The following is a 23,813-nucleotide window of genomic DNA, read 5'->3' on the forward strand; positions in this document are numbered from 1 at the left end:
CTCTTGCTTTGAAAGTAAAAACAAAACACCAAAAGGAAAAAAAAAAAAAAAACCAAAAAAAAACCAAAAAAAAAAATTAAAAGGAAGAGAATCTAAAAAGTGCTTTCAAAATAAAAGGGCTTAAAATCTCTTTTCTCATTTAAAAATGTGCATTTAGAAAATAGGTGACCAGCTGAAAGGTGCCTTTTCTTATCATCCTCTGCTAACCCGAGGGTTATATACCCGCCTCTAGAGCCATAGAGCATCTATATATATATATATATATATTTTATTTTTTTTTTTGGGAATGGGGGCTGGGGGAGCTGGGGCCGCCTCCCCCCCTGCCCAAAGGCCTCCTGCCCCTTTAAGGGAGACCTCAAATAACCTTTTTTAAAAGGAATTTGCCATTTTTAGGCGCTTTCGGGCGTGCGGGAACACCCTGCGCTGCCCCAGGGCCACAAGATCCCGGGGGAGGGGGGGGGGGGATTTGCCTTCCTGTACCCCAGCCCCAAATCCTGCCGGGGCAGCGGGTGCTGGGAGGGGCTGGTGGGATGCAGCTGGGCACCCTGGGATGGGGACGGACACGGGATGGACAGGGGATGGACAGGGGATGGATACAGGATGAACATGGGATGGACAGGGGATGGACACGGGATGGACACGGGATGGACACGGGATGGACATGGGATGGACAGGGGATGGACAGGGGATGGATACAGGATGAACATGGGATGGACAGGGGATGGACACAGGGATGGACACGGGATGGACACGGGATGGACAAAGGATGGATACGGGACGAACATGGGATGGACACAGGGATGGACACAGGGACGGACATGGGAGGGACACAAGGATGGACATGGGATGAACACGGGATGGACATGGGAGGGACACAAGGATGGACATGGGATGGACATGGGATGAACATGGGATGGACAGAGGATGGACATGGGATGGACAGGGGATGGACAGGGGATGGACATGGGATGGACACGGGATGGACACAGGATAGACACAGGGATGGACATGGGATGGATGAACACGGGATGGACATGGGAAGGACACAGGGATGGACGCACCCTCGCCCAGCACTACCCGCTGGTGGTGGCACCCATCCCCGGGTGTCCCCACCCATCCCCGGGTGTCCCCATCCATCCCCGGGGTGTCCCCATCCCCGCACGTCCCCATCCCCGCACGTCCCCATCCCCGGGTGTCCGACACCCGCTGCCGACACAACCCTACAAAAATCCTGCTCATCCACATGATTTTTAGGCAATTTTCAGCCATTCCTACGCCGAGCTCCCCCCCGGTGGCTCCCCTCTCTGGCAAATTCGGCTTCACGCCGGGGCTGGCGGGAAGGCCCCACCCCCCCCTCACCCCAAAACCCGACCCCGGTCTCCCTGGAAGGAGCCGCCTCCGCCCCGGGACGCAGCAACGACCCAGCACCTCGCGCCGCTGGAGCCCAACCTTCCCAAAAAGCGGAGGGGGGGAAGGCTGGCCCCGCTCCCCGGCCCCCCGAGGCACCGTGTACCGCCCGCCCTGACAGAGCCTTTCCGCTCCTACCACGTGGGTTTTTTTATTATTTTTGCTTTTTTTTTTCTTTTCTTAAATAGATCTCTCTCTCTGAAATAGGTTTTGTTTTTGTTTTTTTTTTGTTTTGTTTTTTAACGTGTGTTTGGACACAAAATAAAGCTTTGGATTTACATGGAAGCTCTTTTCCATGTGACAGAGCCACTTTCCATCCCCACCCCGTGCTGCCTAGCACCTGCCTTTCCAAGAAAAGGTCCTTGGCTACTGAGGGATCCTCGGGGGAGCCCTGCTTACGATGGGAAGATTGGAAACATAATATATATATATATTTTTTCTGTTTTTTTTTTTAAAAAAAGGGAGAGAAACATCTTTAAAGAGAAAAATCGGAGGAAAAGTACTAACTAGATTTTGTGACACTTTGTTTTTTTGGTTTAGGAGAGTCCTTGCGTGTTACCCTCAGACGACCCTCCTGCTACATTCAATCCTGACGCTTCATTATTTGAATTATCCTCAAAGTGCTGCTCCTCCTGGCCGTTCCTCTGCAGGGTGTCCTCTGATTCTTGACTCTCCCCACCGGCTGGAAAACTTCCATCTTCGGGGTTCCCCGTAGGGGTGCTAGGCAGACCCCCGGCATCCCTCACCCGGGGTTTACGGCCCCTCCTGGATGGAATCCCGTTGCATCCATCTTTTTTAAGGTGCCTGTGCAAGTGGTCGGAGCGGACGAAAGTCTTGAAGCAGCTGTCGCACTGGTAGGGCCGCAGGCCGGTGTGGACGCGCATGTGGTTCTTCAAGTCGTAGTTGTGGGCGAAGGCGGCGCCGCACTGCTGGCACAGGTACGGCTTCTCCCCCGTGTGCTTCCGCATGTGCACCTTCAGCTTGTCCTGCCTGCGGGGAGAGAGAGGACAGCGGGGGGGTGGGTCAGCCTGGGGGGGTCTGCCTTGGCCTGGCGGCCGGCGTGGGGCTGAGCGGCGCCCGGTACGGGGCTGGGCATTGGGACTGGGCTGAGCGTCGCCTGGTAGAGGGCTGAGCAATGGTACTGGGCTGAGCGTCGCCTGGTACTGGGCTGGGCATCGGGACTGGGCTGAGCATCGTCTGGTACTGGGCTGGGCATCGGGACTGGGCTGAGCGTCGCCTGGCAGAGGGCTGAGCAACGGTACTGGGCTGGTCATTGGGACTGGGCTGAGCGTTGCCTGGTAGAGGGCTGAGCAATGGTACTGGGCTGAGCGTTGCCTGGTACTGGGCTGGGCATTGGGACTGGGCTGAGCGTCGCCTGGCAGAGGACTGAGCAACGGTACTGGGCTGAGCGTTGCCTGGTACTGGGCTGGGCATTGGGACTGGGCTGAGCGTCACCTGGTACAGGGCTGAGCAACGGTACTGGGCTGGGCATTGCCCAGTACGGGGCTGAGCATCGGTACTGGGTTGAGCGTCGCCTGGTACTGGGCTGGGCATCAGTACTGGGCTGAGCATCACCTGGTAAAGGGCTGAGCAACGGTACTGGGCTGAGCATCACCTGGTACTGGGCTGAGAATTGCCCAGTATGGGTCTGAGCATCGATACTGGGCCGAGCATTGCCTGGTAAAGGGCTGAGCATCGGTACTGGGCTGACCATTGCCCAGTATGGGCCTGAGCATCAGTACTGGTCTGAGCATTGCCTGGTAAAGGGCTGAGCATTGCCCAGTATGGGGCTGAGCATTGGTACTGGGCTGAGCATTGCCCAATATGGGGCTTAGCATCAGTACTGGGCTGAGCATTGCCCAGTATGGGTCTGAGCATCGGGACTGGGCTGAGCATTGCCCAATATGGGGCTTAGTATCAGTACTGGGCTCAGCATTGCCCAGTATGGGTCTGAGCATCGGGACTGGGCTGAGCATCGCCTGGTACAGGGCTGAGCATTGCCCAGTATGGGTCCGAGCACTGGTACTGGGCCAGGCATCACCCAGTACAGGCCTGAGTGCTGGTACGGGGCTGAGCATCATCTGGTACAAGGCTGAGCATCGGAACGGGGTTGAGCATTGCCCAGTATGGGTCTGAGCATCAGTACTGGGCCAGGCATCACCAGAACAGGGCCAAGCATTGCCCAGTACATGGCCATGCATCAGCCCAGTGTTGAGCATTGCCTGGGAGGGGGCCAAGCATCGGTACTGGGCTGAGCATTGCCCAGTATGGGGCTGAGCATCAGCACAGGGCTGAGCACCACCCAGTATGGGGCTGAGCATTGCCCAGTATGGAGCTGAGCATCAGTACGGGGCGGAGGATCACCCAGTATGGGGCTGAGCATTGCCTGGTATGGGCTGAGCACCGGTAGGGGGTCGAGCACTGCCCAGTACAGGGCTGAGCATTGCCCAGTACAGGGCTGAGCATCGGTAGGGGGTCGAGCACTGCCCAGTACGGGGCTGAGCATCCCCTGGTGGGGGGTCAAACATCCCCCCGCAGGAGGTTGACCGCTGTGCTGGGCAGCCGGGGCCGGGCAGTTGCAGGAGCTGGGCCAGGAGCCAAGGAGGCCACATGAGCCGCAGCGTCCCGCTCCTTCCTGGAGGAAAATCCCCAGGCCCGGAGCACACGGCAGGGCCGCGAGGAGCCCCATCCCGCCCGGGCAGAGGGCGAGGAGCCGCTCGCCTCTTGCTGAACAGCCCCGGCCCCAACGCTCCGCTCTCTGTACGGGAAAGGCAGGGCCCAGCCCTGGTGCAGCCACCACTGCCTTCACCCAGGGGGGAAATTCGGGCAGCACGAGGCCCCCAGGAGTCCTGAACCTCAAGAGAAGGACGAAAACACCAAGGACGTGTCCCCCTCTGGTTTTAACGTGGCTCCCAAAGGGGCTGGGAAGGCAGGCCTCGCTTGGAGCAACGTGGTACGCAGCAGCACATCAAACCAGCTTTTTAAAAATAAATTTTTATGATGCATACCATTTTATAAATATTTATCGTTTTTATAAAATCACTCTGCCTTTCTTTCAGAAGATTATTCGAGGGCCATGGCCGCTCCTCCCCCTGCGAACGCAGAGGAACCAGGAAGCACAAGTGAGCAAAAATCATTGTTAACTGACAGGCTCCGGTCCCCACCCAGCGAGCGGGTGGCAGGGAAACACCCCGTGCCAAACAGTCCCAGCTCGTCCTCCTGCCTTGACCCCAAAAGCTCCTTCGAGAGCAGGGACCGCTTCTCTCCAAGCAGGCTCCCCCTGCCCTACGCAGCCTTTTTCATGGCACAGGGGGATTTGTTTTCAAGCAACGCGCCGTCAGCCGATGGGGTGAGGATGGGGAAGGAGAGCACAGCCAAGGAAGGCAAAGGACTAATAAAATCGTGGGGGGAAAATAAGGATGATGGGGTGCTTGGTCAGGTTTTCACCCATTTTTACATGGGGAGCCTCTGAGATAAGGCTTCAAGCACAGCCCAGGTGCTGGGGGAGAAGCAGCAAAAAGCAACTCGCCGACACCGCCGCCGAAACCAACCCAGAGCAGACGAGACCTGAGCTGGCAGCTTGAGTTTATTACACCCTGCTGTACCCCACGGCAGGCTGTGCTGGGGGGCTGAGGCTGGTGCACCCCCAGGGAGCTGGCCACGGGCAGAGGGAGCTGGAAACCAGTTGTAATTTTGGGCGGGAGCCTCGTGGATCCACAACCGCTGTGAACGTCCGAGTCGAGCTTAGCACCTGCTGTGGGACAAAACCCGCCGTGGGGCACAGCGAGGCCAAGCGCAGCTCCCCGGCCCCATCCAGGCTTCTCCGTGCCCAAGTGCCGGCTGCGGGAAGAAGCAGGGGGATGTATTTTGGCTGGAAAAGAGCACAGCCCTGGTGGATCATGAAAGGGCCTTGTTTACGGGGGCTGGGAGACAGAGCTTCCACCCTGTTCTCTGCAGTGCCAGGCTCGCCTGCAAGCCCGCAGGGAGCAGGCCCCCATCCGAAACTCACCGAGGGGGGAGGGCGAGATGGAAAAGCGATGAGGTGGCACCGCCCCACCGCCCTCCTCCTCCCCCAAAAAACCCCATGCCTCCCCTCGCCGCCGCCAGCCCCGGTGCCGATGGCTGCCAAGGACCCAGCGGCATTTCCGCATCCTCCAGCTCCGTCCGGGCGAGGACCTTGGACCGCTCAGGTGCGGCAGCCGGATTCTGCGTAGGGGTGTGGGTGCAGCACCCAGGGGCCCCCCGGCAGCCGCGGGGCAGAGCTGGCAGCGGGCAGGGAGGTGCCGCGTGGCAGGGCCCAGCCGCGCAGGGCCGGGTGCTGGGGGAGCGGCGGAGGGAGCTGGCATCTTGCCCCCGCCATTATCTGCATTCCTCAGCGCCCCGGCGTGGGGCTGGGTGCGGCCACGGCCGTGGGGAGGGGGCTGTGGGGCAGGACAGGGGCTCCTGCCCAGGGCCCAGCCCCGCCGGCTTCACGCTGGAAGCACCTGCCGCAGCCACGGACCACCCCCCCCCCCTCCAGGGAAGGGGCTGCGGGGAAGCGAAGCCGTCGGCGCTCGCCAGGCCAGGATCTTTCAGCAGGCAGAGAGCAGGCAGGGCAGGCGGTTTGGCTCCTCTGCCAGGCAGCCCACGCAGTCCCTCGGCAGGGCTGGGGGGAACGGGCTGAGACCCCCGCCCCAGCTCGGCCATGACAGCGCCAGAGACCAGAGAGAGAGAGAGAGAGAGAGAGAGAGAGGAGGCGGCGCTGCGACGCGTGGACTCGAGTGAACCAGAGGAATCCAAACAATATCCCCTTTCTTCAGCGTTCCCGCGGCAGAGGGAAGGAGCAGAGGAACCCTGATTAGAAATAGCACCGAGGAGGACGCCCCCGGGGAGCCGAACCAAGGCACCGCCGTTTGTGCGTTGTTCGGGGCGGCCATGGCTCAGCCCGCCACGGTTCGCCGAGAGAGGACACGAGAGACGTGGGCTTCGGCCTCTTCCCAACCTGACTACCAGCCACCGGCGCTTCACTCTCCCCGTGGAGCCGTTTCTAAACGACTCTCCGACTCATCTCAACCCCTGGCTCCTCGGCCACGATGGAAATACCAGGGGCTGCAGCTCTGTTTCACCAACCACGCTATTTGGCCTCCGCAAAAGCTCGGCTCTGGCCAGGTTTCCAGCAGAGCTCAGCAATTCAGGACACTGGGACGGTGCGGCACCGGCTATCAAGACAGGCCCCTTGAGATATTTCAAGAGTCAAACACCCAAATTGCTCATCTCTCTGGAAAACTCCGGCCTTCCTATCCAACTCGCCTGTGGAGATGGAAATTAGCGAAGCAGGTGAGCTAAAACGGCACAAGACCAGCCCCACGACGGCCCCCAAAGAAAGCCAAGAGCTGGTTTCGTGCGACAGTCCCCTCTCCTCCAGCGTCCGCCCGCTCCTTACCTGGTGAATCGGACTTTGCAGATGTTGCACTCGTAGGGTTTCTCGCCGGTGTGGGTGCGGATGTGGCGCGGCAGCTTGCCAGCCCCCTGGATCACCTTCTCGCAGATGGGGCACTTTTGGAATGCTTTTGCCCTGATCTTCTTCTCCACCTTCTGGGACCAGGACGGATAGACGTCGCCCTCGTTCGAACTGCCGAAATATTTCAAGTAATAATCCACGACCCCATCGTCATCCTTCCGGTCATCCTCCCCGAGCTGCTGTCTCCCCACAGAATTGATGATCATCTGCTGCAGCAGGGCGCTAGCGGGCAAGCCATCCACCTCCCTCGCATCATCCTCCGTCTCCGCTCCAGCAGGAACGAAGCTGGGGGAGTCGCCGGCTTCCTGCTGGTCCAGAGGCGCCCCCGGGGTCCCCTCCTCTTCTGCCGGTGTGGCCAGGCCACGGCCGCTGTAATGTCCGTTCTGAGAAGGTGAAAACAAGGAGCCAGGAGTCGCCTCCTCCTCCTCTCTGTCCAGCCACATGGCTGGGTTGCTGTCAGGATCACAGTCATTCGCCTTTGGTCTTTCGTTTAGGGGGGCTTGCGAGTAGAAGTCCATGCCATTGCAGTCCGGCTCCTCCTCCTCCTCTTGGCCTCGGAAGTTCAGTCTCTGAAGGTCTCTCAACTCTGCGTTGGTCCACGGAAAGCTGCCTTGGTGGCCATTGACGGGGTTGCTCTGGAAGAACTCCAGGTACTCTTTTGCTCTGAGATGGTTCCTTTGATCAATTTGATCTACTGTATCCATCTGGTCATTTTTGGCCAGAATCTTCCTGTCCAGGAGATCCGTGCAAACATCCCTTACCGCCGGGATCTCCAGCAGTGTGGCGGCATTGAGGATGTCATTGACATTTGAAGTGCTGACAGTAAGGGTCGCGGTGTAAGCGAACTCCAGCAGAGCCGACAAGGCATCTGCACTCACAAAGTCTATCTCATACACGTTTTGCTGGTCCACCACTAACCCTGAGGTGAAGAGCTTCTTGAAGTACTGGCTGCACGCCGCCAGGACGGAGCGGTGGGTGGGGAACTCCTGGCCTTCCACCAAGATGACCACGTCGCACAACAGCCCGTTGTTTCTCTGCTCATTCAGACTGCTGAGGATGTCGCTGCTGTGATCAGGGAACGGGATCCCTATGGGGCCGTCCACGCCACCCGCCATCTTCGCTGCAAAAGGCTACGAGAGAAGGAGGAAAGCGCAATGAGTCACAGGGGCCTCGGCTGCTCGGAGGCATCGCATCGCACGGGCAAACTCCCAGCGCAGAGCAGGTACCTGTCCGCCGCCGCCAGCGGGCTCTGCAGCAAGCACTAGCTATCGGCTCGCGGGGTCCTCTGCGCCTCTCCACATCACTGTCGCGGCCCCTGTCCTGCCCGGCACCCAAGACATGCCTCCATCGGCAGGCGAGGACAGACGTCTGCTTACCTTCGCTCTGGGAAGGAGGAGGAGAAACGCAGCCCAGGTGCTCTCAAGCCAGAGTCTGCAAGAACAGCTGAATTAGCGCGGATCCGGGCCAGAGCTAGCAAGCCTTGGCAAGGACCCGGGTTAATACAGCCAGACAGCATCTGGACTGAGCTGGCAGGCGTGCCTGGCGTTGGGCTACGGCGGCTCGAGCCTCACCAGTGGACCCCCATCCACCTCTGGGAGTATTTCCCAATCCCATCACTTCTACTGGAAAGGTCCCCTGCTTACTCAGCCTCACTCTGCCCAGCCGAACGCTTGCTACAATCACGTCACCGCTGGGAAAACCGTTCCCATCGCTCCTCCCTGGGCTCCCAGGGTCTGCAGACGCTCTCAGAGAGATGCAGGCAGGGTGCTGGCAGCGAGCATCCTTTGGAAAGGGCACAGCAGCAAGCTCAGCGCTCAAGGGCACCGATGTGCAGGAACAGGGGAGCACCAACCACCCCAGCCCGTTTTCCAAAGAGCCGAGTGTAAACACTTCAGCCCAAGGCACCTGCTGCACCTTCCCCAGGAACAGGAGCCTCTGCGGTGGCCGGAAAGGAGACTGGTCTCACGAAGCGCCGGCGGCAGAGCTGGCACCAGCCCCCAGCCTCTCAGAAAGGCTTCAGCAGAAGCAGCCGTTCTTTTCCAACGCCAAGGGTTTGTTTGGGAAAAGATAAATAAAGAAGTCACTCCTGATGCGCTAGCACGGCAGAAACGGATCCACTTGACTCTAAATACATCCTCTCTTCAAAGGCTGAAAACGCCAGAGCGAACCAGCAGCTCCGTTCAGAAGGGATCCCCCTTCACCGGGAGCGGGGCACGGGGGCCAAACGCAGGCGAGAGCGAAAGCTGCCAAGCTTCACCGCGCTGCCTGGCCTGAACGAGCCCCTTAATCCTCCCAGGCCCAGCCTTCAGACCCCCAAAATTTGGAATAATGTTTCCTTCCTGTCTGTCTCAAGCAGCAGACCCTTCTGCTCCTTGCCACAGAGAAGCTATCTGCCTATAAATCAATATATTCCCCCCGCACCCCAAGCACTGGATCCGGAGGGGCTAATGCAACCCGCGGTACATCCGCACACAAATAATTTGGTTCACAAAATACCTCGGCGCAGGCGTTAAGTATCAAAGTCCCCAGTTTACAGATGGAGAAACTGAGGCACAGTGGGAAGTGGCCTGCCCCACGCGACGGAGGGGGGATGGATGAGTCAGGAGCACATTGAGAACAGAAGTAATTATACAAGAAGCAACTCCCAGCACCGCGTTAGAGCATGGGGAGCTAGCAACCAGGTTGCAAAACAACGCTCACTTCCCGACACACGCACCCACCCCCGTTCTGGGCCTGCTCGCAGATTTCTCTGTAGTTCTTCCCATTTTCTTATTTTTAAAAAGCTTCATTTATCCAAGGGGGGGGAAAAAAAAAAAAAAAAAGGCATTTCTGCACCGTTTTGTTTTATCTAAAGACAACACAGGAGAAGGCAGTTCTGAATCTGTGAAGCACCAACCTGAAGCCAAGCCCTCGATATTAAACGACGCATAAACCAGCACCAAGCTCATCATGCCAACGGGATGAGGGGGGGGAAGAACCAGAAGAGCTGGGCTGGATGCACAGGGCAGCCGGTGCAAGTCTGGCCACCAAGACCAAGCACGGTGGCCTCCCGAGACGCCTGGAGCAAGGGCACCAACTCCAGAGCTGCCTCCCGCAGCGGCAGGATTTGAACTCAATGCCGTATTTCAGGGTTTTTTTTTAAAATAAGGGGTCCTCATGAGGGAAGAAAGGGCTGTTTGATGGCTGAGTACATCTTGGGGAGTGGGAAAGCCAGCACCAAATTCGGGCACTGGTTTCAGGTGTGACCTTGGGCAAGGTCACCACATCTCTTCGCCCACAGGGGGTCTGAGGGACAACCCCCAACCAACCCGGCCATGAGAGGCCTCTGCTGCCTCAGCATCGCCTGCCCCAGTCCCACCAGGGCAGCACCAGAGCTCCCAGAAACCCCCTGATCTGAGCCACTATAGCACACTGCTCCCCAGAAAAGCGGGTCTGATACTTCTGCCCACCCCCCAACTCCTCCTGGCCCTGAAAATGACATTATAGCCTCGCCCCCAACAACTTTCCCCCTACATTAGATGCTTTACAAAGCTTTTTTCCCCCCTCCTCTAAAGAGAATTTGAGCTGCACGAAGCATTTCGAAGCTTCGGGCAAGTCTTCTGGGCAGCCAAACTTCGTCACCCACACAACCGGGCTTTGTCGGCTGCGGTGCCCGGCTCCGGGGACCAAGGGGGCCTGGGGGAGCGAGTCAGGCCGTGCAGGCAAGGTCACCCCCCCACCCCCCACCCCCCCACCCCCCCCAGCCAGGGGGGCCGGGACAATCGGCCGGACAGTGTGGGAACGGCTGCAGGGTCATGAGACTGCCGAGGGCTGGCATGGAAAGTTGTACAACTTCGCAACTCATTCTCCTCACACAACACGCCCTTTGTGTCCCTCATCTGCGGTGGCCGACAACATCGAGGGGCTAAACAGGCTGCCCCGAGCCCCCCAGGAATGGCCAGAGACCAACCGGGCTCCTTCCCTGAGCACCTCAAAAAAAGAAAAAAAATAAATCAGGCCCTGTTCCTTTCTCAGGGGGCTGAACAGCCAGAGTATTAAAGCCTGCACAGGGCTGGGTGGCTCAGGGGATTAAGGAACAAAAGATGGAGCCTTCCACCTTTATGGCTTCAGAAAAAAAAAAATAAAATAGCACCAGGAGCAGGCACAGGGCACAACGCCGTTGGGTGAAAACCGCTTGGAAAGGTCCTGACAGCCAGGTGACAAGTGACAAAGGCCGCTGGCACGACCGCCAGCTAGTCCCCTCCTTGGCAAGAATAAGGTCTGAACGGGCCACCAAGGGGGAGCTTCAACTACTGACCTAAATTTCCCAGGCAGCTCTTTTCTCTCTCTACACCCCCCGACCGCCGAAAAGGCATTATACACTTGTTGTCCCAGACTGCGCGTCTCTGCAGGGTTGCAAAGATGCCACATTTCACCCCAAAGCGGCTGCGTCTGAGAAGTTACGAAATCGCCCTCGCATGTCACTGGTAGCAGCTGAGGGGGCTCCGCCAACTTAAAATACAGTCCCTTTGAAAGGGAGAGCTCACAACAACACCAGAGCTCTCAAATTTATTTACAAACCTGGCGTCGCGCGACGCGCACCCCTAACTCCTCAGCTAACTCTGCTGAGCCCGCCCGGCTTTTCCAAAACACCAAGGCACCCGAGCTCTGGCTACCCCCAGCTCCCCGGCACAAACACAACCCAATTCCAGGCAGGAAACAACATTATTTTTGTGTGCGAGAAGCTCTGCTGAACACCCTGCGAGCGAGGGAAGCCCTTCGCCTCCCCGCGGAGGTGTTCCGCGTCCGAGTGGTTTTGCACTGAGGCCGGCTGCAGTTCGATGCTGTTCCTCGACACTAAAAGGTTATTTTCTTCACTCAAGTTTTCAACTCGCTCCTTTCAGACCTACCAGCTGAACGGCAAAAGAGCAGAACAGAGCGTTAACCGAAACCCCTGAGCTTGCACTTTACTCACCTCGAGTCCAGCGGGATGTCACCCAATCGCTTTCCTACAGGAGTGCTGGAATTTGACATTTACATTCAAATGAGGTGACCACATTAAGATGGGATCACCACCAAAAGTGCTGAGAAAACACTGCTTAATTACCAGTTTTCCACATAACCTCAGTGGGTTGTTTTGGTTTTGTTGTTTTTTTTGGTTTTTTTTTTGTTTTTTTTTTTGTTTTTTTTTTTTTCCCCCTTTTGCTCCTTCATGTTTCTTTAAATCTGAGCTGGGCGACCAGGGGAACCTGAGCAGCTTACGAGAGCGCTGAAATATGCCGGTATCGGGTGCAAGAGCTAAGTCACATCTGGTTAGCTGAGTGACAGCGAATGTTTTCAACGTGCCCTTCATCCGGAAAAGATCCCAAATCGCTTCACAAAGGCAGGACTCTCCTCTCCCGCAGAGGTGCCGCCCACTTCGGTAGCACAGATGAGAAGCTTGAGCAACACTACGCACCTGCTCGGGGCAGAAAGGGAAAATCATCGTCGCCTTTTCCACCCAGCACGAGGCGAAATGGCTTTAGGGCACCTCTACAATCCACAGCGCGAGGTTTCCTGGGAACAACTGCGTTTTGGGCTACGGCACGTGGTTATTTGGCCTCTTGCAGCTCAAGGAAGGGAGATCACAAGTTGCTCTGCCCCGTTTTCTTAGAGGAAATGCACACGCGACAGCGGCAGGGCAGATTCTGCAGCAGCGCTGCTGTGTGCTGAAAAGAATTATTAAAATAATGTTGCTTTATATAAAAAAAAAAAAAAAAGAAGTCAGTGGTTTGCTGCCCAAGGCCCAAACATTATCCTAGCCCTCACTCACCACCGACTGGAGAAATGGGCATTTTTTCCCTATGAATAGCTCACCCCAATTATAGGTCACACAATGCGAGTCCTTGTCTCTTCACTTTGTATTTTGGGAGCGATCCTCCCAGTTCCCCCCTTCCTTGGACGCATCTGCGAGCCTGGATGCCTTGAGATAAAATGCAGCTTCTCTGGCCATTTGGAGCATGAGCCGTCATCTCTGCTGACACCAAGCTGTGCAACATCCCCAGGACAAGCCCCAGCAGGTCTCCCTCTGCCCAGGATCCACCCTAAACTATGCAGAGGCCTCGGGAAACACACCTAGCACGCAGCAGCAGAAAGCCAAAAAGGTGGGAAGATGGTAGGCAGGAGGAAATGAAGGAGGGCGTTTTGCCTGCTTGGGAGAAGTCACTATTTCAACCACTCTACGGTGCCATTAAAATTCAACTGCTCTCTAAAAGGAATGCGCTGTCGGCAGTTTAGTGCCAAACTATCCGAATTATGTGGACCTACAAAACAGATGCATGTTCTTGAGAGGAAGACCTTGCATATCAACAGCAGCAAGCTGCGTTGTACGAGAAAATTAAGAGCGGATAAAAGCACGCTGACTTCAGTTTTTAATAAATCTGAATTTTCGATAACGCAACGGGACGAAATCTTTCGCGCTTAGCAGGTAACTGAGCCATCAACGGCAAAAGAAAAAAAAGGGAATTCAAGCTTTCTTGTATCTTGACTGGACATCGCATCTGGGGTAAAACACCAGAGGACTCGTATGGCATGACCAAGATCATGCAGCTATTGAAGTGAAGAGATCAGAGCGGAACAGGCATCCTGCAAATAGCTGTGGCCTCTGCGTGGACAATATGGCTCTGTTTTCTGCAAACCGGCATCCCCTCCAGCCCCCTACAAAGCCCCGTCTGAAGGCACCGACTCTGGGAAGCGTCTTATTCCCCAGCGCCTCCGCCACGGCTCTCAATGCAGGGTCTCTGTTAGCGCAGCTCCGATCGCTGGATTCCTGACACGAAGGCTCATCTCAGGAATGAGACTGACCACATCATGAGGATTCGGTCGGCTCCCAAACAGGCGCTGGGCTCCTGATCACACATCCAGACCAAAACTACCACTCCACTGGTTCCTCAAAGCGAGGTGGTTTTGTCCTGACCCTTCCAAAGATCGGAGCTCTCCGAGCATCCCGCTTCACCGTCTCCAATTGAACGTGAAGCGGAAAAACAACGGAGATGCTCCGACAATATGCGACAAGGCAGCCCAAGCTCCTCAGTCGCAGCCCCCACCTTTCCTTTCAGTCCAACTCGATGAACTCGCACCACTATCAGGTAAGCAAAACAGCTGAGGCTTTCCTTGCTGCTGCCAGGTCTGACCTGCCAGGGAGGTTTGCCTCTCCCTACTGTCTAGAAATATATGCCTGGGCAGCATAGGAAGCTCCAGCAGAGTCAACCCTCGTTCTAGGACCATTTCATACCAAGCAGCTGCCCAAGGGAAAGGGAAATCCACCCAAAAACCTGCAGATACATCAACCGCCGAACCTTCGGCGCCGATCAACACCGCTTCCCTCATCCTAGAGGAGCCAAAGCACTTTACGAGCCGTGTATCGACAGGGAAGAAACACCCGATACACCACAGAAACAACAACCTCTTGGGCAGGACGCACAACGATTTAGCAGCACAGAAGTTCGGACAGGAAAGGAGAATCCCACATCCTGCTACCGCTGCCAGGGGAACTCTGGTAGGAAGAGTATCTGGTAATTGCTCCCATTGAAGTTTGGACAGAGCGCTGGAATTGAACGCCCCTCAGACCCTCAACGAGCATCATGGGAACGTTAATGACCACAAGTAATAAAGAACCTTGATTTTTCCTTCGTATTCCAAAAAAATAACAATCATCATCCCCTCCCACAGCAGAGCACCTCAGAGGTAGGAGCGGTGCCAAGAGCTGGCTTTGCCGTGGTGCTCTCCTCTCCTCGGGCTGGCCAAAAGGGGCAGATCCGCAGAGCCGGTGGAGCAAGGACGGCCCTCCCCCAGACGCCAGCCAGCCATTTCCTCGCTCAGGAACGGCTGCATCCTGTGCTCATTCAGAGGAGCCTGTGTAGGTCTGATATATTTGGCAGAGAATCTAAATTGGGCTGGAAGAGCTGCATTGAAGAATTCGGATGAAGAAGTCTCCAAGCCCACGTTACGCCAGTGTTTCAGCTCGGATCTCCAACTGGGCTATGAAGGGATGACCACCAAGCCTCTCATCAAGGTGACACATCACCTAGCAGCTCCTGGACAGACAGGTTTTGGGGGTAATCCAGCAATCTTCCCGCCACCTCAGGCAAACCGTGGCAGCTGATTGAAGGTAACCCCAAGAGACCAATTTAAATTCTACACCTCAACCCCTTTATAATCCTTTCAGCATTCAAAACTGCCCCCCTCCTAGCCCATACCACTGTGTCAGCAGCGGGAAGAAGCGAAGGAGAACTTCACCAAGCCACCTCGGTGGTGGAACAGTGACCGCTTGCGCCAAGCCAAAACCAGAGCAAGAGCAACTGGAAACGGGCTCCCCAATTCCTCCGGCAGCACTGGGTTGCAAAGCAAGCAGCAGAAGAGACGGCGCGACCACGACTGAGAGGGGAGGTAATGACTACCCGGGTGGAGCTGGTCTCCGTGGTGCTGTTAATGAGATGCTAGAGGTCTGGGATTCCTCAGCACGCTAGAGGAAATCATTAGGGACGCTGCTATGGAGCGCACCAGGAAGAAAAGGGCTTGTTGCTCTTAATTTTCCAAAACTGCTTGAATTTAAGTGCTTTTCACATGTTGGTCCAGAAGAGAAAGGACATGCTAATGTGGCTTTTTTCTAGTTGCACGGACAGCGAAAGGACAAGTGCCGCTGGGGAAAGGGCTCACAACTACCAGCTCTAACACCAAATCCAGAGGCTCACCAGCCGCCTGACCCTTCAGCAACCCCACCCCTGTTTCCCTCCCTGCCTCCCCCATTCAGGCTCCATCTTTTGATCCAAACTTCTACTTCTAAGCACAACCACAACCCAGAGAGCGTTACTACTGCTGACCAGGAGAATTAAACCCAAACCAGCAAAGGGAAAGTCACCTGCGGCACCGCACAGGGCTCACTCCCGACATGCCTCGAGAGCTCGGGGAGGCAAGAGGGAAGCACTCTGCATCTCCCAGGACAAGGTCGATGGCTTTCACGTCACCCTAACGGCATTCACCGCCCAGAGAAGAGATGTAACACGGCTCTAAAGGCGCTGGGAGCCGACTTCCACAATTAAGCAAACAAATGAGGGATGACTGAACGTCACGCTCGGCAACGCTGTAGATCCCTACTGACGTCTCTAACCGGGAAGCGGTTTCCTTCCAGGGCACGGCACGGCCTCGCACGGCGCATGGGGAAGTTCGGCTTCCGCTGCAGCATCGACTACTGACAAAAAACCAGAAGTTGACTGACTTAGACCCCGACAGACGGCAGTGGTCTGCTCCTGCCTGCCACGTCACGCGGCGAAGCACCGTGGCCCAGCCTCCGCCGGACCTGTTACGGCACATCCGAAAGAGGCGCAAAGCCTCCCCAACCTGCCGCCCCTCCAAAATCATCCGGCGCCGGATCAACACGCAGCCCTTTTCAGCGCTGACAGCAACAACCAGGACGTACTAAAAGTTCTCTTATGTTGCAAGGTTAGCTTGAACTGGTTACTCCACCCAGACCTCCTTGCCAATTTTCTCCTTTGTCATCAGCGACCGTATTTAATCCAGCAGGAATGTGCCGTGGTTCAAGCCCGTGGAGTCACAGACCCAAGGCCACCGCGTGTCCCTTGAGCTTCGGTGCGTGCAGGGGTTTCCTCTTGTGCCAGAAGCCCCCCATCACCCGCACCACTGCTCTGCCTCAGGGTTTCTCCAGACGATGGCCCCAGGTCCATCACACGGGGTCTTCACGCTGGGATTGGCTCTGGGCAGCATGAATTTCTCCACGCTGAGAAGAACCGAGCCACCATCCATGGAGAAGGCCGAGAGGCGCCCAGCGACCCTCCGACGCTGCTGCCAACCCACCTTCACTCCAGCCAGGCTGTGGGCGAGCTGCTCCCAGGCCTCCCTCCTCTCCTCAGCGGAGCTGCCGCAGCCTACGCAGCCCTCAGCCTGCTGGGAACGTCCAAGTACGGTGTACGGGGCCGGGAAGGACGGCCACCCTTGCGTTAATGGAAGCTGCTTGTTTTGCTGCTGAAACAAACTCTTCAAAAGCCAAGCCCAAGTGTGCCCACACGCCCGTTGCCGCAGCCCTCCGACGGGTTTTCTCCCACATAGCTCTGCTGTTGCCGTAGAGCAACAGAACAGCTCCCTGCAAAACCACAGCGGGGTTTTCGGGAGATCCTGCAGAATATCAAACCCTCGCTATTCAGCCCCTCGTTCTCCTAAATACTTTAGAAAGCCTCAGAAGTTACATGCAAAGGGAAAAAAAAGGAAAAAAAAAAAAAAGACACAAAACATGAAACTGCACTTCAATCCTGGCTAAAGGACCAGCCCTTGCCTAGGAGCACAGCATGTATGGAAGGGGAAGGTTTCTTTTTCAACTCAAAAGCCCAGCAAGCCTGGAGGCACTGAGATCCACGCAGAAATAAGTTGCCATTATTTCAAAAAGGCAACATTCGGCCACTTTGCCAAAGGGAGAGACTGAAGAACCGTCACGAAGAAACGAAGCCGCCACCAGCGTTAACCCACGGCTCAGCAAAGCACGAGGGCTGAGCAGGGGCTGCAGGGCCACCCGCAAGTCCCAGCTGCTCAAGGCTGGATGAAAACGAGAGCTGCTGTGCGTCGTATTTTTACACCGTCCTCCCCTTCAGAGACCAGGCACGACCCCAGACCAGCACAAGGCCAAACCCTGCGCTCCCCACTCTGGCTAAAATCCCCCCAAGTCACCAGCAGTGTTTTCCCCAAGAAAGGCCGACAGCGTCTGCCCCCTTCCCACCATATTCCCCCTTCCCTGTCGCAGCTTCTTTCCGTCTCCTGCCCCAAGAGAACCATAAGAACTGCTCAAATCCCAACCCCCCCCTCTCCCCGCAGCCATCCGTCCATTTCCTGACCCGCTCCCTGCACGCCCAGCTCTCCAGCCCAGCTCCCCCCAAGCCCCAAAATCAACCCGCCCCTCTCCCACCCTGCAGCCATGTCACAGGTTCCCCTTCGCAGCCTCCGCATCCTCCCCCCCTCCAACAAGGCTGACATTTACTGCCCCGCTCCCCTGCCTTCAGCGTTCCACGTCGGAGGCCGAGCATTAACCTAATTGCCTCACATGGCACCTCGAAGACTGGTTGTCTTTCCCACACCAGGAAGGGGGGGGAAAAAAAAAGGGAAAAAAAAATAAAGAATAGAGTAAGATTGAAGACCACTGACAAAGAGCGTACCGGGTCGGGCAGTTCCTTATGTAATTCCTAGTTTGTGGGTAAACACACAGCTCCTCTCGCCGTTCCCGACTCCACACGATGTGCAAAAGCGAATCCCGAGAGCCAGCATGCCCCGCGCTTCATCCCCGACAAGGCTGTCCTGCCACGGAGCTCTTCTCCTTCCCTTCTCGGCGCACGGCCGGGCGGCAGGGGGATGAAGGGAGGGAACGCTGAACCGGTACCGCATGTACTCTGCTTGTTGGGGCAAGAGGCTTCAAGTAACTAGAGAGCAGCAACCTGTAGCTACAAGCCTGCCTTCGATGCTTGCCCAGCTCGGCGTTGCGTAGGCACTCAGCAAACAAAAAAAAACTCAACCAAAAAACAAAATAAAACACCAAAAAGAAAAAAAAAAAAAAAAGAAGAGATCTACTATCTACTTACTGGTTTCCAGTTTGCCAGTGGGAAATAAGTAGGTGCATGAACCAGGAAGGAAACGGGGCGCACAACAGCAGGCAAGAGGGAGTTAAAACGCAGCGCTGGGATGCTTGGGAGCATCCTCTGCTGCGGGGAAAAAGCAAGGCAGCGGGGAGAGGATCTCGCGCCGTTTCGGATGGGCACGGGAGGAAACCGGTCGCGAAGGTGCCAACCCTCCACCGGCAAAGGAACCACCCAGCCAGCGCCGCGCGCTTCTGCCCGGGCCCCCGCGCCCCGGGAGGGCGCCCAGTGCGCGGCTTTGGAGAGATCGGCGAGAAGTATTTGAGGCAGCGAAGCTGTCGCCAGGGAGATCGCGCTCCCGACGGTCCGGCCGGGGACGCGTGGTTTTTTTTTTTCCAAGGGTCGGCAAAGCAACGGCGTCGGAAAAGCGCCCATCGCCACGGGATCCGCGGCTCATCCCACCGACGTGGCCTTGGCTCCCACCTGCAGCTACGGGGCAGCTCGCACCAGTTTCCAGTTTCTCGCACCCTGTCACGTTAAGAGAGGACGCGGATCCCCGAGAGTTCCCTTCCACCTGCAGCCCGGGGCTGCTGCCCGAGAGCTCGCAGGAAGATTTACAAGTCCCTCAGACAGCCGGGGGGAAGGAGCTCCCCTGCAACTCGAGGCACAGAACTTTTGCTCCGTTTGCACCGTGAAAGTCACGTCCGGGCTCTGCTACAGGAGCCAGCAATGACACCGGGGAGGCAGGGAAACTGAAACTGGGTGCGGAGGGAAGACGATACGGCCGGGGAGCTGGGTGAGAAACAATCGTCCCTGGATACTCGCAGAGGATCCCGATGCTGGTCTGACCTCATTCACTCCCCCTCGGACGTCCTGCCGCAGCTCAGCTGGGACCGGCGGGATGCTGCGGGCACAGGTGTCGGGACGGAGGCGCAGCTCACCGGCTCACGCCGACCGGGAGGTAGTGCTGAGCAGAAACATGCGCCGGTTTGGATCAAAGGGTCACAGGACTGGGTACAAACGCTTCTCTTCATCCCAGAGACTGTCTTTCTCCCTTTCCCCAAGTTTGCCTCGTCAAAAGGCTTTTAATTACAGATTGAAACCAGTCTCTTCAAATTTGAGGTTAAGGCTGGTTGAGAGCATAGTTAAGAGCAACTGTTTATTGCTTTGACTATGCAAGATAACGAGTAGGATTCTAATTGTTTGCCACAGAAGTCTTCTCTTTCAATAAACACAGCATCCTGAGACTGGGAAAAAACCCTCAAGTGTCAGTTTTAATCAAGATTAAACCGCAGTTCTCAAGCATTTAGGCTCAGTCTCAAATGCAGACCACGAATTTCACAGCTTCCCCCTCCCCATTTTTAGGTTGGACACCTGCAGGGGACTCGATTCTGCGGAGTTAAAACCCCAGCACTCGGGCAGCATTTTATCTGCCGAATGAGATCTCAAGACAGACAGGCAGCGCAACCAAACCATCGCAGCGCCTCGACAGAAGCATAAATTTCTTCCCTGATTTGCGTCCCATGCCGACATCCAGATTCTCACGCCGGGAAAACAACCGTAATTTTCAATTCTGCTTTAAAAGTCACAAAACACAAAGCGAACCCACCGCATTCACCGTGCCAAATCAATTCCTCCCATCCGCGGCTGCCCCAGCACCTCTACAAAGCAGAGCTCCTTATTAAGCACAGGATACAGCTAAAGATCATCATCGGACCCGCTACCACAACGCAAGATGCCTATGTGAGCAAAAAATAAATAAAAAAAAATAAAAATAAAGGCCTGAGAAGAGTTGCAGATCAGCAGAAAATAAAAGAACTACTTTCCTTCACCACCAAATTTATTAAGAGCTCATGCCTTGCAAAACCCTCCCCTGACTTACTAACGCAATTAAGGCTTGGTGGAAAAATCCCACCATCTCACCCATGTTTGGGTTGCGCCTCTTCACTCCCTCTTTCACCAGAACAAGCCTAAACAGGGGCCAGAATGAATATTAAACAAGAATGGCTCCTCTCTAATAAACTGCTCAGTTTCTCTCTGTCTCTCTCCTTTTTCTTTTGAGAAAAAAAGTTGTTTAAATACAACATCTCCAGCTAACCATCAGAATTAAGCCAGCCTGTCTTTTCCCTGTCAGCCTCCAGAAGTGCACACACACTGCGATTTCCAACCAGGACCAGCAGAAACGTTTGGAAATAAAACTTTTCCTTAAAAAAACCCAAAAAAACAAAAACAAAAAAACACACCCAACACTTTTTAAAACGACGGGATGACCTTTTAGCTCCGCTGCACGCAACTTCAACCCTCATTAGGTTGTAAATTCTTCCAGGCAGAGACCTTCTCTACCCATGTCTATAAAGCCCTTATTATATAAGTTATGGCTTCGATAGCCAAGGCAATTAACAGCACGGGGAACACGGCTAATCTTCAACTGGGACCAGCAGCAAACTCTTACCAAGAGTCCTTGAGCTGAGAAACTTTTGCTGCCCAGCCTCCTGCTGCCCTGCAGAGTCTCCAGGAGCTGAGAACATGGGAGAGGCAGACGAGGTACAAGCAGTCACATCAGGTGCATGACAGGAACGGTCGCTTTTGACATAGGAACGCCGGGATTTAAAAGTTCTGGTAAGAGGAAGCCCCAGGTGCCGGGAGCCCCGCTCCACGCGCGGATCCCAGGGCTTTTCCCACACTCCTGAAACAACGAAGCCCTTTCTGCAGGCAACGACCAGCTCGCCTCCACTTTCAGACCACGGTCACCGCAGCAATCTGCCCGTCACTTTGCCTCCTGCCATCAGCCTCGCAAACGCAGCGCTCCTGGGGAAGGAACCTCCAGCTCTGTCTTGGGGCTGGGGAGGCGGGGGGGGGGGGCTCAGCACAGGAGCTCTGGGTACCCGAAGCGCAAGCTCGATTCCTGACCCACAGCCTCCAACTCAAGAGCCTGGAGATGGGTGACGGTGAAGACAAGGAAGCGTCGCAACCCTGGCCGAGCAGAGAGGCCTCCTCTCTTGCTACGAGCAGGGGATGCTGCCCCTCATGTCAACCCTCCGCAGCAACTCGGCGGGCCTTCCCTGCTGCGCAGGTCCAGCGGCGGGGAGAGAGGCTTATCCTGCACGGCTCTTCCCGGGCAGCCCTCTACGCAGGGCCCAGCCGACCGGCTTTCAGGGCCCCAGCCACCGAGGAGGGGGGGGGGATTATCACTGCGAACCGCCACCGGCTGCCCGACCTCCCTCTCCCCCCCCCTCTGCGCACGGGGGGTGGGTGCGGAGCCGGCCGGGGGGAGATAAGCAAGGGGTGGGAGGGGGGGGAATAAAAAAACAAACACAAACCCAAAAAAAAAAACAAAAAACCCACCCACGGAAAAAACCCAAGCCCACAGAAGGAAGCCAGGGACAGCCTGCAGGCCCGCCCGACCGCCCCCAGACCGGCTCCCCCCGGTGAACGACCTTGGGGTGCTCGGGGACAGGAGAGAGGAGCCCCCGGCGGGGAAGCGAGGGAGGGAGCGGCCCTGCCCGGCGCCCCCGCACGGGTCGGCCCAGCCGCGGCCAGGCTGGCAGGACGCACGCCCCGGGGGACCCCACCCAGCAGCCAGCCCCCCGCCTCCCCCCCTCGCCTCGCCGGGTCGGGTCGGGCCGGGCCGCCCCCCGCCCCCCCCGCGGCCCGCTGGCGGCGGGGCCCACAGGGAGCCTTGGCCGGGCGCCACGACCCCACCCCTTCCCCCGGGCGGGCCACCGCCAATGGAGGCCGGGCGGGGGAGGGGGCGGGGGGCGCCGAGGGTAGGTCTCGGCCCCGCGGCCTCCGCCCGGGCTCTCTCGGACAGCGCAGGCCGAGGCCGGGGCCGAGGCCGGGGCCGGGGGCGCGGGCCCGGCCGGGGAGGCAGCGCAGGCCCCGCCGCGCCTGTCCTCAGCCACCCCGCACCCGCGCGCCGCCCGCCATTGGACCGGGCGGCGGCAGGCGGGCGAGCAGGGCGGAGGGCGCGCCCCGATTGGCCCCGCCCGCTGCCCATCAACACGCCTCCCACTCGCCGCGCCCGCCGGGCAAAATGGGAAACGTAGTCCGCGCGCCCCTTCGCACCTGCGGGGCGCCGCGGATGCCGGACTACAACTCCCAGGAGTCCCCGCGCCGCGCTTCCCCCCCCCCCCCGCGCCCCGCAGGGCCCTTCCCCCCCCCCCCCCTCCGCGACCCCCCCCAGCACGGCCCGGCCAAGTACAACGTATGCAGGCGGGGGGGGGGGGGGGAAGCGGGGGGGGGGGGGGGGGGGGGAGCTGCCCCGGCACTGCCCAAACACACACCCCCCCCCGCAGCCCCCCCCCCCCGACCCCCCTCTCCACCAACCCCCCCAACCCCAACGCTACCCTGGGGGGGAGGGGGGGGGGTCGGGCCTCCACTCCCCCCCTCCGGGCCCGAACCCCCCCCCGCCGCGCCCTTCCCACCCCCGTGCCCCCCCCCCCCTCCTTTCCCCGTACCGGGCGGGGGCCGAGCGGTCCGAGCGAGCGGAGCGGGCCGCGCCGTGCCGAGCCGGGCCGGGCCGAGCCGTGCGGGCGGGCGGAGCAGGCTCTGGCCGCCCCGCGGGAGCTGCTCGCCGAGGCCCGTATGCGGCTCCTTCCTGCTCCGGCCGGGGCCGCCCCGCTCTTAAAGGGGCCGCGCGCCGCCCCCCCCCCACCCGCCGCCCCCCCCCGCGCCCGCCGCCTCGGGGCGCAGCCTCCCAGCCGAGGGGGGGCGCCCCCCGCAGCGCGCGGCTCCGCGCGGGGGGAGGGGGGGAGGCCCCGCGGGGCCCCTTTAAGAGCCCCTAAAGCCCCCTCACCCCCCGCCCCGCACCCCCAGCCCCCGTGTCACCGCCCAGGCCTCCCTCTCCCCCCCCCCCCCCCCCCCCCGCCTGTCACTTCACGGGGCTCCTCCCCGGGGCCCTCCGTGTCACGCCCCCCCGCACCCCCGCCTGTCGCCCCACGACCCCCGAACCCCCCCGTGTCACCCCCCCCCCCCCCGACTCACCACACGTCACCTCCCCAGGGCACCTCTCTGCCCCGCCTCCATCACCCGGTGTCACCCCGGCCCCCCCTGCATGTCACCCCTCCTCCTGGGCCCCCTCCCCCTCCTCCCCGTGTCCCTCAGTATCCCCCACTGTCCCCTGACACCCCCTCCTCCCCCTGCTGGGAAGGGGACACGGAGGGAAGCTCTGCCCAAGGTCAGCGGTGGGCTGGGAGCCAGCCCGGCAGGGACAGGACAAACCTGCCTGAGCCACCACCTCCAGGGCTGCCCTGGGGTGGGGGACACACACACACACACACAAACAACAGCGGCCCCCACCCACGAACCAGAGCTCC

The 23,813-nt window shown here is 58.1% G+C and overlaps 1 protein-coding gene across 2 annotated transcripts; it reads right to left on the minus strand.

Moving 5' to 3' along the window:
- Positions 1 to 1,436: 1,436 nt before the first annotated feature.
- On the minus strand, positions 1,437 to 22,989 carry ZBTB7A (zinc finger and BTB domain containing 7A). Of its 2 annotated transcripts, none has more exons than XM_086477529.1 (3): positions 22,956 to 22,989; positions 6,830 to 8,037; positions 1,437 to 2,397 (listed from the first exon to the last, which is right to left on the minus strand). In XM_086477529.1, the coding sequence occupies exons 2-3, from the start codon at positions 8,020 to 8,022 to the stop codon at positions 1,944 to 1,946; spliced, it is 1,647 nt and encodes a 548-aa protein (XP_086333655.1). In that variant the 5' UTR covers positions 8,023 to 8,037; positions 22,956 to 22,989; the 3' UTR covers positions 1,437 to 1,943. The 2 variants fall into 2 exon arrangements, with proteins under 2 accessions (XP_086333655.1, XP_086333654.1); XM_086477528.1 differs by lacking the exon at positions 22,956 to 22,989 and adding an exon at positions 20,951 to 20,978.
- Positions 22,990 to 23,813: the final 824 nt, after the last annotated feature.

The sequence above is a fragment of the Leptosomus discolor genome, chromosome 24, assembly GCF_034619465.1.
Source record: "Leptosomus discolor isolate bLepDis1 chromosome 24, bLepDis1.hap2, whole genome shotgun sequence".
NCBI lineage: Eukaryota > Metazoa > Chordata > Aves > Leptosomiformes > Leptosomidae > Leptosomus > Leptosomus discolor.